We start from the raw sequence: 15,473 nt of genomic DNA on the forward strand, positions 1-15,473 counted from the left end.
AGGCTGGGGCCAAGGCAGCACCGAGCTCTTCTCAGCAGGAGGCTGGGCTGGGCTGCGCTCAGGGTGGGCAGCAGTGGCACTGGATGGAGGCTATGGGGGGGAAGGGGGTGCAGCAACACCGCAATTTGCTGTAGTCCCCTCCCAGAGCTGCCACCGCCCACCCTGAGCAAAGCCCAGCCCAGCGCAGCCCCCACACTGGGAAGAGCTCGGCTTTGCCCCGGTTCCAACCCGCAGCGGCAGCCCGCCTTTACCCTGTGCGCAGATCCAGGGGCACCGACCCCCCCATGTCCTCCTAGGACGCATGCACCAACAGGAGCCGCTACCCCATCCCCGCGCCCCCTGGACAAGCCGCTCATAGCTCCGTCCCCCGCTCTACCCTGGCTGTGCAGCTCCTGCCCCTCCCCTGCCCCATTCCCTCCCTCACCATGGGTTCCTCGATCTGTCCCCTCCTCCCCCCTTCCCTCACAGCAGACTTACCAGCCGGACCCAGATGCTCTCCACGCTGCCGGGCTGCACGTCTGGCCACCTGCATGCTGTGCTGTGGCTGCATGCATGCACAGTGCTTTTATTGATGGCGTTATCAGCCACATCAGCCAAAAAAAAGCCAAATTGCCAATTTAGTCAATTATCCTTATACTGGTGCCAGTTCAATATGGGACCTCTACAAAAACGCATTCAAAATGCAGTCTTTTAGGAGTCCATGTGGCCTGCACTGCAGCACGGGGTGCAGGACTAGAGAAAGCATTAACCAGGCAGAACACATGTTCAACTTGCTGGTGCTCGTTACCTCTGTGACCTGCCTGATGCTCTTTCCGATCAGCTTTTCCCATTCCTCCTCTGCCATGGAGTCCTTCAGCTCCCGAGTCTGCAGCGCCTTCTGGAGGAGTATGCACGCCTGTGCCTAGAACGAAGGGAAAAGAAAACGTATGAATTTGATCTCTCCTTATGAAAAGTGCTGACTACATACCTATGGACCATGGCAGCACCCAGGCAATGCACAGGGGCCGGCCATATTACAGATTCATAAGGAAACGTTCTCCCGTGCTGTCAGAGTCATTCCTGACAAGGCACCTGAGTGAATCACAAACAATGGCACACGCTGGTACAAGGGATGCATTTAAAATCTGCTCTGGCCTCTCAGCTCTTCCAGCCTCTTGTGACCAAACACATGGAGAAGCTGATCCTAAGTGCAGCACGTACGGTTTCCGCACATCTCCAAGCAACCCTTTGTGTCACTTTAATTCTCACTGCACACTAGGTCCTCCGGTTAATGCATCAGACATTAGCGCAAAGATCAGAGCTGGCAAGCCAGCCAAAGCTCAGTTTTTGAAGGAGAGCTCAGATAGAAATTACTCCTCAGAGTAAAAACTCCTTTGGGGCAGTTTTACTTGCCCTAGAGTAAGACACGCTCATTGACAGCTGTGTCCCTACAGGACCACAAAGCCAGGAGAGAACCAATGGCTTTCTGCTATCGTGTTATGTGCCTTTTTCCATCCCAGAGACTTTTTAAGCCCTCAGAGCGGTACAGGCATCCTGCATGGCAAACAACAGAAATGCATCAAAAGAGTGCGCTAATGATTCAGGATTTACAAAAGGCAGGATTCAAAGAAGACATTTCCCTGATGGCAAAGTCCCCCAGAGGGAGAAAAGAGATTTCTAGACGCGTAGCAACACCGCTTTGCTGCAGGTGCCGTCGCGAAGAGCCAAATTCTACCCAGCTGGAACCGCTGAATCCAGCAGCACCAGAGTCACGGATGAATCGGGTCTAAAGAAAGCGAAGGAGCAGCTCTCTTTTACAACAGATACAGTAGATGTACTGCTGTCCGCTCCCACCATGAGAGGGCCTCGCGTGGCTTTATATACAGCCCAACCTATGTAACTCCGAGACCCAGATACAGCTAAAAGCATGAAATCAGCAGGACTTGACTTTACAATAGCTAACAAAAGCACGCAAGGTTACAATGGCAGAGACTAAAAACAACAAGCAAACGGCCTGGCACAGGCCGTTTGTGCTCCCTCTGTACTCCAGGGCATAAGCCATCTTCTTGTTTGGGATGGTTAAGAAGAAATTTTCCCCGAAGGCAAGTTATCTCATCACCGCCTACTACAGCCTCTCTGTGCCGAAGCTACTGACTACTCTTACAGCCAGGATGCTGGACTACAGGGGACACTCATTATTCCCCTACGGCAATTTCCGAGATCATTATCTGTGTTACACCAGCGTAACTCCATTGACATAAGGGGGCAGATTTATCCCTGCTTTACTTGAGCACAGCCAAGAAGAATGCGTAAGTAGCAAACGCTCCGCTCGTGAAGACTACCTCTATTAGTTATGCTATTTGAAAGAAAATTGCAAAGGAGGTCAAAGAGATTTATATGGACTTATCTGGAGTTACCATGTCCGGGAAGACAATCCCACATACTTCATGTAATTAAGAGGCAGCTATGTTTTACGGGACAAATTATGGCATGTCTGGGTTCATGTACCAAGCACAGTGGAAAGTCACTTTAGTGCAATTATGAAGAGAATATGACCCCAGGAGTAAATGAAAGGCCATAACTCACTTGAGGGGCTCAGACAGGGTCATAAACCTCGAGCCATCATCCCTCGGCAATTACAATAACATTCGTGGAGGCAACCCATCATGATTGCACTAGGAGGCAAGGCAAAGAGAATAGACCCTTTCAATTGCCCTGAAGGCATCTCAGAATTAACTCAAGAGGCTGTCTGGCTTCTGTGTTTTACTTGGATATAATTATGATCCTCTGAAAAGTCCTAGAAGGGGCAGCAGTAACAGGGCCGCATCACCGAAGAGCTCATGTAACTACTGGGTGGAAATACCACGGATCAAGAGCATCAAAAGCGATGAGTGATTTTGAAAATCTGAGTTCTTGGGGCCCGACTTGGGATACCTGAAAGGGACCTAAATCTCGAGCCATCTGAGCATCCCATTTTTAAAGGGTCTCAAGACACCCAAACCCCGCCAATCATTTCAAAATCTCACCCAGTGCCCTCTATTCAGTGAGACACGTTGTGCCACATCTGAATGCTACTCAGGCATAGTGAAGTCCCACACATGCAAAATATAATTATTGTGAAGTTCATGTAATTCAAATATTGCGGATTAGGCAAAATAATCCTATGTTTCCCGATTACAGCCTTCGTGGGATGCTAATTTAGCACCAAATACTGATTTTAAGAATTCCACTCTCCTCACTGGTCGAAAGAGTATTTTTTTTCATTTAAGAGCCGCTCAGCCACTGAGCAAAAGATGCCTCCCCTGCTGGGACTTTCTACAGGATCACAATTGTATCCAAGCAAAATACAGAAGCCAGGCAGCTTCTTGGTCCAGTGAGAGTCTGAACCACTCGTACGAATCTGCAGTTTTACCACCGCTCAGTCCAACACCGTGTGCAGCTGCTTGCACCACTGAGATCGCCGTGTTGCTGGCAGATCTCCCGCTCCTATTGCCCTAGGACCTCACCCCTATATAGGGCTTTTCATTCAGAGATTTCAAAGCGCTTTCACTAAATGATCCATTTAATTAATTGTTCCCATACAACACATGGGGAGACCGAGGCACGGGGAGAAAGCAACGAGTCCAAGGTCACCCACGCAAACCGGAGACAGAGCAGGAACAACCCAGATCTCAAGTCCAGCACCCATCACTGAACCTCTCAAGTCCAGCACCCATCACTGAACCTCCCGGCTCAACCTTTCATGAAGGACAGGAGGGAACGCTTGGTGCTAGTCAAGCTGTTTTCAAAATAGGGCCTCCGTTACAATGCAACTTCCTTCTGCAGCAAGGGAGACTGTAGAGGCTGCACTTTTGCAAGGCACCGCACAGCCCTTCAGCACCTGTTCCCTGTCCACAGTGGAAATACGGGCAGTAAGTTCCCTCCTTCCAAATAGTTGTCCGTGTGCCATGAGCACGAGGCCGCCTTTCTATACCGGTGCACGAGGTGGGGCGAGGTAAAAGGTTCTGCAACAAGGATTATGGGCAGTGCCGGCTTTATGCTGCTACCCACTGGCTGCCTTCCCACCAAGCTGGTGCTGCAGGCAAGCTAAACAACGTATTTGCTGAATTCATAAAGCCTCTTCATCCTTTGAGGTCTGGGAAAAGGTCAATACTGAACAAAACAATGTGAAAAGGAAAGTGGCAGAGTATCGGCAGGTCTCAAACTCAGGCAGGAGAGAAACCAAACCTATACAACCCAACTTCAGCACCCTCTTTAGAGAGAAGCACCAATACCCAATACCCAGGCCTCCCTGGTTTTATCTGTTTGCACGTGAAAAGGGAACCCTTAATTTAACGGTTGTGCAAACAGGCTTTGGAAACCTGCTCAGTGGTGAGACGGACTCACCCGTGCCCGAGACAGCAAGCAATAGCCCCGCGAGGGACCAGAAACGACCCGCCCCTTAACAGTGGATCTTCGGTCGTTAGCTGAGCTGACAAATTGTCGGAGCCCCCTCCTGAGAGCAGCCAAACGACAGGCCCGAAAACTGGACAGACAGTAAGAAGCTGCCTGCAGAATAATGGCCTCTGGCCGCCCCCTTATGAGACCTTTAAGAAGGTGGAAGTGGATACTCGCCATTCAGCTGCCTTCGGGAAGCTTCCCCAATAAGTTGTGGTCTTCTGTGTATAATAGGAAGAAAATAAAACACTCAACAATATCTGTGTAGCTCCAGAGGCTAGCTACAAAAAGTCTCCTTTTAGGTGCATTAAGACCTGCCCTGCTGTCTTTTCTTTATCACTGATGTTTCCTCATTTAATACTCCTCGGCGATGGGACAGAGGCTGGCTGAATGGAAGCACCATAAAGATATGAATAAAATGCAAAATGGGCTCCAGAAGACGGTATTAGCTCGACATAAACACCAACCTAGATTTTCAAAATTGACCATTGTGACTTTGGGTGCCTCTCAACGCTTGATTTTTCAAGGACAAATGCTCAGAATTATTATTTTTGTTGTTGTTGTTGTTGAGAAAACAGCCTTCTTTCAGGCAGCTTAAGCTAGATGACCCAAACTGAGGGTCTGAGAAATGACTACTTGCATTTGAAAAATTTAGGTGATTTTTTTCTTAATGCCCCAGTCTAAGTGCAAAGAAGCCAGAAAGCCCAGTAGGAACACAAGATTTCAGCTAGGCAGTATTAATTGTTGCTGTTTAGACATGCACCTTGGTTTATGTACTTGTACGAATCCTTTGCAAACATACTTGCCGATTGCAATACCTTCTATGCTCTGCAAGGATGGCCACTTCAGCCTCCGAAAACTGGGAAGAATATCTTCAAAGGAACATTTCCAGCAAAAAGTGGCCTGTTCTCTAATCTAACAAATTATGACTTTTGGGCAAAAACGACACAAGCAAGGGCTGTGTACACCCCTCCACCCCAATACACATCTGGTATTCAAAAGAGGCAGTTAGCAGAAGACGGCCAAATTTAACAACACTTTGCAAAGGGTCAGAAGCCAGTTCCTAGCACTCAAAAAATGAAGGCACTGTCCAAATCTCTGGTCATTTTCTACACGCGGGTAATTGTTATGCTGCGCAGGTTCATTCAGGCGCCAGTTTCTGACACTAGGATAGATGTTTTTTCCCCCTAGTTCTGCATGTTTAAAAAGGACAGCACTGAGGAGGCATTTCAAACAAGCAAAAGGTGAAAAGGCACCAGGAAAAAAACACTGAGATGGGAGAAACCCTCTAAGTCAGCAATTATTTAAAGCAACCTGGCATCCGGCTTTTTTCGAGTCCCACAATGCAGAATTTTTAGACAGGCTGAATTACGGTAGCAGCTGCAGTGTATTATGGCATGGTGGTAGCTAACAGTCTGCCCCACTACCTTGCCATTTTGCCATAGGATCTCAAGGCACTACGCAGGCAAGTCACGTAAGCCATGAAGTTCCCTTGCATTAGGAAAGGAAAGCCAGCAGAGCTTAAGAAACTCATCTGAGAAATTCTGTAGCTGGGAAGGAAACAGAACCGAACCAGGCCTGACCCAGGATCTTACCCAAACTATCCTCCCTCCACGGCAGCCGTGGCAATAATGCTGCTTCAACGTTTTCAGTAAATCAAGACACTGGAGGAGATTTTACGCTGCCTAACACCAAAGTCTGGGCTCTACAGAGGGAGAATTTCATCAACTCTGTGCTACCAGCTCAACCCAGAACGTGGTAGAGATGCAATGCAGCGGACCATCACACCCATGATCTTCTTTCTTCTGCACCAAAAGAATATTGCATTTGTATAACTAAAAGCTCAACCTTAAAATCATATTGGAATCGGGAAATAAATAGCTGATTACTTTAGTGGCACTGGAAGCAAAGTGCACGGGCAAAGCAGGGTACGTACGGACCGCTGGTATTTCAAAGTACAGATGTGTCCTAGTGCCATACAAGCTCTGGTAGCGAGGGGAAAGACTATGCTGCAACCTCCGCTGCCCCTGCCTTCACACAACATGAGTGACTCTCATTATGTGAGCGCACAGTGCTCAGGCAATTCGGTGGATGATTCAGCTGCTACAAAGGAAGAAGAAACTATTTGCATTTTTCTACTTTGCTCCTTCACCGAGTCTGCTTAAGTACCTAGGTATGCAAAATAAGTGCTCTATTTCACCTCCAGCCTCTCCTTTCTCTTTAAAAGTTCATCTTTATTATTTTGCGCTGAAGAGCCAGCCTACCTAAAGAAATCATAAAGCATGACTATTTGGCTGGATGGTAGCTCTCTTCACCTGCAGATCTCAAAGTGCTTCCCAAAGTTGGGCCATCCTCTGCTTATTCTGTTTTTGGCTAAAACAGATGGAAAAGCAGAAGCCCCGACACGTTAAAGCAACCTGTTCCTTTCCAAGTCATGCAGCGAAGTAGTAAAAAGAGAATCTAGGCAGATTCGCCTGTGTGTCAGTGCTGCAAATCGGGAGGGACGTCACTAGTCAGTGGGATTACTCCAGATTTACACCAGTGCAACTCACCAAGCACCTGCCCACCCATAAAGCAGAAACAACCTTGTGGTGTGGCCCTGATCTCAGCTGGAGCCTCTACCGGCTACTACTACATAAGAATAAATCCAACAGCTTCAGATATAACTGAAGCCATTGAATCAAAACATAACCTTTGATGTTGCACTCTTACGAATTCAGGGCTTTCAGTGCTCTGCTTATAAACAAATATCATACAGCAAACCAAGATAGAGGATACTATGCCAAAAAAAGGCAATTTTGGTGACATTTCCTTTCACTGTACCAAGTGGTCAAACTCTTAGGCTTATTCATGCAACTATGGAGAGCTCCCCGCCATCTATCCACGACGTGTTGAATGCAAAAGGAAAACCCCATACTAATGAATCTTTTGGCTGTATGAGAACAACTTGCTACAGCAATAAATAAATAAGGGCACCACAGAAAATGTCTCTTGCAACTACTTTTGGTGGAGTCGGCTAGAACAACGCTGCCCACAAGACCACAGGGCAGTCCCTATTCCTGTTCCCATCGCTCCACTATTCGGGTTTCAATCAGAGGACGGGTCCATTAGAGCCACCCAGGGTAGAGATGCCAACTGGAAACAGTAGGCAGAGCCCATCAAGTCAACGAGAGGCAAACATTTACTAAAGCGTCACAAGAGCCGCCTATGGATTCCAGCGTGGGCGAGCATTCAACCTTGCAAAATGAAACGGAAAGCTTGCAAGCCCAAAATGCTGCTCCTGGACCCTACTCTGGAGACTCCACCTTGCATAAAGTACAGGCTGAAGCAGCCCCCTACCCCCTCCCTGAGAGCTGTACCAGCATCACTTTTCCACTGCGCCTCGACCCTTAGAAAGGCTATGAGCAGTGACAGCCGTCCCGGAGCGCTCCAAGCTACTTCTTGAGAAAGTTTAGTTTCTAACACTATTTGACAATTTGGCCTGCACATTCAGCAGGAAATCTCCCTGTTCATTCACAGCCAACGAGTAGATTTTTTAAGCCCAGGTCCCGCGAACAAGGCACAGGTGCTGAGATGCGACTGGAAGGCTCAATTTTGCATCTAAATTTCCACAGGTAGGGAAAGCCAAAGTAGAAACAAATAATGAGGACTCTACTCTGCGGGGCCTGCCTGGGTGCGAGGACAAAGCCACCCTCAGGCAGACAACGGCAGGTTTTTAGTACTACCCGACAATCTCAGTTTTTGCACTTGCACAGCTGGAAGTGATACATTCAGAAGGGGAAATACAAGCCACAAGTGAACAGGACATGCACCATGGTGCGCAGCTCTCATTAAACATCAAGGCAGCTCTCGTCCATACTACAGCAAGGACAGATTCCCCATCTGCACGGGGTGATACAGCACCTTGTAAGTGGGGGCAATGGTAATATGCATGACGGCCCCCGAGTATCCTTCCCCCGGCGCACTGGTATGTATGTAAGGTTCCCACATGCTACCAGCTGTACTTTAAGACCAGACTTTATGCTTTTGGGCAACGCTGCACTCCAAGCCCCTGGAGACCTCAGGATCACATGAAGTCAAAATTACGTTCAAAAAAGGTGAGGAGCTTAAAATGCCATTTATACAAAAAGCGCTTAGGTTCAAATAATGCTGTGCTGAATGCCGAAAAGCAAAGATGCGCTGCTTGTTGCCAGGTGCTGGAGACGGCATCACTCAAACCAGGTCCCAGCGCGCTGTTTCATGCTGGTGCTCGAGAGAAAAGGCATTCCCTCACCCACATGAGCAAGAGCACGCTGCAGTATTTAGACACCGCTCCCAGCTGGCAACGTCACCCTCTGATGACTTGAAAATAGCAATTCCCCATCAACGCAGGCACCAGCAGGTCCTGTGTGATTGCAAATGAAAAATATTCAAGCAAATGAATGGTTTCTATCTCCTTCCGTTACATCCCCAAGATGACCAGCCTTGCAACTTCCCCCTGGGTTGTACTAGGCTCCACCAGTCTTGTGTAATGTCCTCACCGGTGGGAGCCCTTAGCTTCTCAGCTACCCCTGGGTAACCCCCTATCTACCAAAGGCTGCGGCTGATGGAGTTGAAAGAAATAATTCAGCTGAGGATGGCCACAGATGGAGCAGAAGCCAGCAGCATCTCCTGTGGCTGGGCAGGCACTGGACAACTAACTGGAGCTTAGTAAGAGAAATCAGGTTTTACTAGCTTTGTTCGTTTTTTAAAGGCGGCAGGTCTGACTCATCATACGCTGGGAGGTGACAAATATGGAGGAGCCAAATTTAAACAGCCGCTTCTCCAAGCACTCCTGCACTTTTAAACACTGAGGCTGTCTTTGCAGATGCTCTGCCTGAGACAGGTAAGCTGGCCAGGCAGCAGTGCAACACGGAGAACACACATATACACACCCCACTCCAGGGACTAGGCTTGGCTGATGGTCTTTTTAAGATGCAACATGCCAGTCTTTCAGGTGTGTGGTTTGCTTTCTCCTCCACTTCTCTTTCACCATATGCCAACGGGCAGATCCTGAAAACAAAGTTACTTAAAAAAAATTAAATCTATTCAGACCCCTTTGCCTTTCTCTGGAATTTCTGATGAAGAGATCCAGAGCATATGTAACAATCCATATATTGGCTTTTTGTTTGGGTGAATATAGAGATTTATTTTCCCTTGAGGCACCTACAGACTAAAACAGAGGACCCAATCAGTCTTAATATTCACCTCAAGAGAAGTCGATATCTTCTTATCCCACAATTTGCACAAAAAAAAAAGTAGTCAACTCATGTCAGAAGTATTAAATGAGCTGAACAAGGTCATGCAGTAAAGCAGTAGCAGGGGACAGAACCCATAAGTGCTGAGCTATAGTCCCAGGCCCATATTACCACTCCCTGCAGGACACAATTATTTGCAAAGAACTTGGATGTCATATGCAGATATATCCTGACGTGTGCACCGCATAGGAGCAAACAGGCAGTTTGACAGGGGACCTGGGTTTGATGTTCTGAGCGCTCCCAACCCCAAGTATTAGAAAACAAATCACAAGCAAGCTCTCCCTTGCAGAACAATACAGCAGTCTTAAAAGTCATGGGGTCTTTGCACATAAAACAACATCTGAGTGCTTAGCAATTGCCTTCTGGTTTTTAAGCTTTTAGCAATTCCTCTTTGGAAGTTTTTCTCCCAAATGGTAAGCACTAAAAGCATCTTTATATTATGAATTGTATGCTAAGATTCGCATGTACCACTCCAGTCACTGAGAGCTTGAGAACATCAAAAATCTCCAGACTCCTAATAAAAGCATGGGGTGGAAATGCCCCTCCCTCCTTACTCAGTCTTTTCTTGCGAAAAAGGTCCACCGAAGTGATTTTACATACCCAAGTAATCCAATCCAGGGGATTTCTTAAAAAGCATGCTTGCAGGATCAGGGCAAAAAAAAATAAAAAATCAAGCTTCCTGTTTTCCAATCTTCCTGCAAACCCTTCCCCTGGTCCACAACACTGATGGTTTGCCAATTCAGAAAGTCATGCGGCCACCTGGCTATTTCAGGGTATTCAGAAAAAAGCTGCTATATAAAATGCAAACTAGTTAAAAAGACACCGATGACGCCAAATTATGAGAGTTGTAAGAGCGATGTCTGCAGGGAGAGTCAGAGAGAGTGCAGATTGTTATTTGACCCATTGCACTGCTATCCTTTCAGCAGCAGTCCCCTCCCCGCCTGCAAAGTCACGACTTTGAGCAAAGGACAGAGGTTTTCATCTTTTTCAGAAAGCTCTCAGCAGCCAGATAACGAAAAATTAGAATTCTGATTCACTCAAATGTCAGCTCTTGAAGTTTAACATTCAAACAATATAAAAAGATCATCAGTACAACTGCTGCCTGGGAACGCGGGGAAGCAAACAACACCGTCAAGCCCAAACGGTGGAGCACAGAGTACAGCTGCATCAAGTCAGATGCAATCCCACCAGCTGTGCTGCCCATGTGATAAAGCACCAGGCTGGGACACAAGTGATGCCCCCCACCACTGCGCAACACCACCTCCTTCATGCAGGGTTTTGGGAGCTGTGTGTAACAATGCTATCTCCCAGCACATTCGTCAAGTCAGCAGGACAACTTGTGCAAGTGGATCCAACAATTCTGACTTGATGAGTTGTAAGGCTGGGTCCGAGCTGCATCTTCACCAGGAAGAAAGAAAAAGAGAGACCTACAACTTTCTACCAGAGCTCAAAGCAGCTCCTGCCAAAAGCGAGAAGGAATACAGCAGGCAGAGCAGCAGCCCCGTACAAATCGGAGGGCAAGGCTGTGATCTCTCTTCTAAGCTCAAATACCAGCCTCAATAAAAGCAAGGGCAAAACTACCAGTAACTCAAATCAAGGTGGGTTTTTTTTGCAACACTAATGTTGCCGACAACCCTATGTTCCAGCCGCTTCGGCAAAACAGTTTTGCAGCCTCTGAAGCATGCTGCAGCACCCTCGAAACCAAATAAAAACTTTTCCAACTTGCTCCATGAAGACACTTGCCCTTCGACTCTACTACAGGACTGCGCCTGATGGGCTGAGCAGAGTGCACCTATGTGAATTACTGTCAGGCCCCCAGCTATGAAAATATCAGCTCCCCAAGCATCAGATGGCAAACATAATTCAACCAGTTACGAATTTACTCAGCCTTTCAGTCACGTGGCCTTGCCCGCACATTTTGCCTTCGCCAGACCACCGAGGCTGCAACACCCTACGGACTGATGCTGGCCGAGACAGCTGGGGGAGCTGCAGGCTGCAACACCGGATGGAAGAGAGGTGATCCTGCCGAGATGCCAGGCTCCTGTTCAGCTCAAAGAGACTTTGCTGTATCCCAGGACCAAATCAAATAGGAGGCACTAAAGAGTGCATCAGACTGAATGTAAATATGGATCCTTGAGCAGAATAAATACTCCAGATGCCCTAAAAGCCAGCTGGGAGGACAGGGCACAGTGCAGAGCACACGGGGGCCCTGGTGCTGGACCACTACTCCAACACACACAGGGCCATATTTTCAAGCACTTGGTGCCAGATGTTTGTGAAGAGCTCAGCTCCAGGTCATCAGCAGCTCCTACTGAGATCAGCATTTGATCATCATCAAGTTTTCACTAGACCAGAGCCCCCCAAATTGTTTGAACATCTGGCCATTTATGTAGATGCCTAAATGGCAGCCTTGAAACACCTGTCCCGAAGAGACCACCTGCCTGAAGGGGTAGCTAGAAGTGCTGAAGCAAAAAAAACACTGAAGAATAAACCCAGCTCGCCAGTATGGGCAACAGTGGCGGCAGAAGATGCCCTAATCCCTGCTGAGGACAAGCCCCAAAAGCCAGGTGCAATAGGTTCACTTCAAGATTACCTCAAGCCTCCAAACCTATTTGGACCTACTAGGAGGACCAGATAGACTATGTGGCCTTTGCAAGGATAGGCGAGTGCCTTATGTGTGCAAAATGTATGCCTGTCTGTGGGAAATTGGACCCGGGTCACAAAATTGCAACAGGACACAACAGCCATCTCTCAAAGCATAAAGGGAACAAAGGCATGGCCTTTGTCTGAGGAGACGGCTTCACAGCAGGGATACACAAGCTTCATTGGAGCTCCCACACGAGTCTGAGCCCAGATCAAACCCCCAGAAGTTTCATGGACCACTCAGATGCTGTGCAAGCCCAGCTACACATCCCAGCGCTGGGCATGCCACCCTGCAAACTCATGCAGCGAATGCCCAGGCTCTCCAAGTCAAACATTTCCAGCTCCCCTTGAAGGGCCGATTTCGATTACCTCATTTGTGTAAGTGAAAAATTAAAACAGGTGATAAAGCGACTCATGCCAGGACGGCCTGAATTACGGAGTTGCGCAGACCTTTCCAAGGAACATCAGAGACCATGCCTAGACCTCTCAACATCTTTCATGGGAAAACAGATCCTTCCTGATGCAGAACAAAGGGCCTCAGAAGTGTAACGCTGGGATCTGCCATCCTACAGTAGCTCTTATAGGTCCTCGCTTTGAAAGGCCTGATCCAACAAAGCATTAGCACATGTGAGTATTCCTATAAAAGCCTGCAAGCAGTTGCACTGAGACCAGTGGGCTGTTTAAGTGCTTCACATTAATCATGTCTGAGTGCTTTTGCTCGATCATCGTCAAAGTGGTCAGAGTTTCGTTTGGCCCAGGACACCAAAAACTGGCTCTACCTTCAGATCCACCTCTCCTCCCCCACAAAGCGCCCTTCATGTTATGCAAATCAAGGGGGGAAAGAAAGCAGTTCAGGCAAGAAACTGTAATCAAGGACAAGTGGTTTAGTTGAGCAGATGTCTGATTTTTGCAAAAAACTTCATCTCTCAAAAGGTTTGAGTGCCCTGACAGAAAAATAAAAAACAGCTTGCTCTCATTCTCTCTCTCGTATCCCCATTTAAAGGCAAGCAGAGTTGTCCAGAGGTTCATCTAGTTTAATAATGCATCGTGCAGAGACTCATACAACTTGCTCTAATTCAGGCTTTCAAATGCCCGCTGTCCTTCTGCAGGACACCGTGCCAATCCCAGGGGCACAATGCCCCCAGTGAAATGCTCAAAGTGCTGCATCCCTCAGACCAGGAGGATAAAAAAACAGAAGAGGCTTGTTTAAATACTCAGGATCTAGCAATCAGCTCCCATTCACACCCCTTAGCAGCTCCATTTTCAAGTGCCAGCAGTACAAGTCACCTTACAAAAGGAAAGGAGGTGGAGTACAAATGGTATGGCACTTACCTGGGCAGGTTTAATTTGCTTCATTACCAGAACGAGCTTATTCAAACGATTCTGTAACAAATTCTCTCCCTACCACCTGCTGCAAAACCTATCCGTGAAAATGTATTCAAAGTCAAGTGCTTTCATGTAATGATTCATTTGTTTGTCACAGGCATGGGCAGAAATACACACCTGCCCAGGGGGTGCTGGCTTTGAAGCTGTCCAGCTTTTTCACTGTATTTGCCATGTTAAAATTTGATTACTTTTCAACTTAAAAATTTACATAGAGCATCAGCCATTCAAATGCATTATTGTCATCCAGCCAAGAGCACTTTTGGCAGTTTGGGGAAATCATTCCTCTTTTCTGGCCAAGTCAGCTTTGGCATAAAAAAAATCACATTGATTCTGTAACATTATGTCTATATATGTTGGAGCCCTTTGGGGAGCACTGCAGGAAAAAACCCACCAAAATTAATTAGTGACTCGCCTAAAATACATTCTGCTTTAGATGCGTCTGAAAGACTCTCCCATCACACCATGCTTTACAGCCACCATTTCCAAACAGTAATGAATACGTATATTGACAAAAGGTGACATTTTGACCTCTGTCTCTGTGCCTATTCAAGCCTCCACATTCCAAGAGAAGTGATTTTTATGGGTTTTGTGACAGCTGCACACATACATCAGCTGTGCAGAAATCTAGCCAAGTTGCCATTGGAGAAGGGACTTGTGTTTGATGGACAAGTACATCACCATCATGTTCCTGCCCCTGCCAGGCCTGCTTTAGCCTCAGTCGCCACTGCTAAAGGACGGCGGAGTCAGTGTTGGGGCTGGACTGGCAAATCATACAATGTGGACAAACACAAAGGCTCCAGTTAATTGTAGTGAAATACTTGTTTAAGAAATGGTATTTCTCAAACAAAGAGCACGTGAGAAATACGCGCTGTCCCACGCACCCAAGCCTGGCGAAAGCCTATAGCAGGGATTGGCAATGTTTTTGGGTAGAGCGTCAAAAACTCCTGCAACCTTGACTTGGAAGATGTTGGCATGGCGGGGGGGCTAGGAGGGGCCCTAAACTTGTTGTGGCAGCGCAGCCCTGGCCCCTTGCCCCACCGTCTGCCCTGAGGCAAGCATGCCAAGCAAAATGCCTTCGCGTGCCATGCTCCAGGGGATTGCCTACCCCTGGCCTACAGGATGCCAGTTACGTAGTTGTCTGCCAAGACAGCTGATAAGGGACCGACTCAAATGCCCTCCGCTGCAGTAGGTTGTGAGAGGAACTTGTCCCCACTGAGAAATGGAGGAGATTTGGGAATTAAATTTTGCATTGGCCATGGACCTGTCATTGAGACCTCCAAAGAGATTCAAGCAAAGCCGCAAGCAAGGGGCCACTGCTTATATAAAGCCATCACCCACCTGCCCAATGCCTTTCCACTTTGAAAGGCTCAGTAAACCACGACTTAAGTTAAATCTTCAAAAGGTGACTTCATATAGACATTTCCTTACACTAATAAAATGCATTTCATACCCACACATTAATTAATTCTCTTGGCATTGCCTAGTGGCAGCACCAAAGTAGGTTTTGCTGCTGCCTTGACAGGACCTGTCAACCATCCTATCCCAAGCAGAGGCTCCACTGGGTTCTTGTGAAAAGACCAACAGCTACCCCAGCAGACCCACCGGTAAAGGCACGATGCTAATACAAAGAGAGGATGCCCCCAGATCACTGAGCCGAGACTCAGGAGAGCAGAGTCCACTCTCCAACTCAACCCAACACTCCTTACGTGGCCCCAGTTAAGAGAACACCAGTGTTTTCAGTTCTCCATCTGT

At 47.6% G+C, this 15,473-nt stretch overlaps 1 protein-coding gene across 1 annotated transcript in view; it reads right to left on the reverse strand.

Moving 5' to 3' along the window:
- Positions 1–15,473, reverse strand: part of MYBBP1A (MYB binding protein 1a) — a 64,439-nt gene that overhangs the window by 13,131 nt on the left and 35,835 nt on the right. Inside the window, exon 24 of the mRNA XM_019545297.1 lies at positions 788–901. Coding sequence (XP_019400842.1) covers positions 788–901 — 114 coding nt within the window. The remainder of the gene's footprint in view (positions 1–787; positions 902–15,473) is intronic.

Source organism: Crocodylus porosus, unplaced genomic scaffold (assembly GCF_001723895.1).
Source record: "Crocodylus porosus isolate Cpor-Errol unplaced genomic scaffold, CroPor_comp1, whole genome shotgun sequence".
NCBI lineage: Eukaryota > Metazoa > Chordata > Crocodylia > Crocodylidae > Crocodylus > Crocodylus porosus.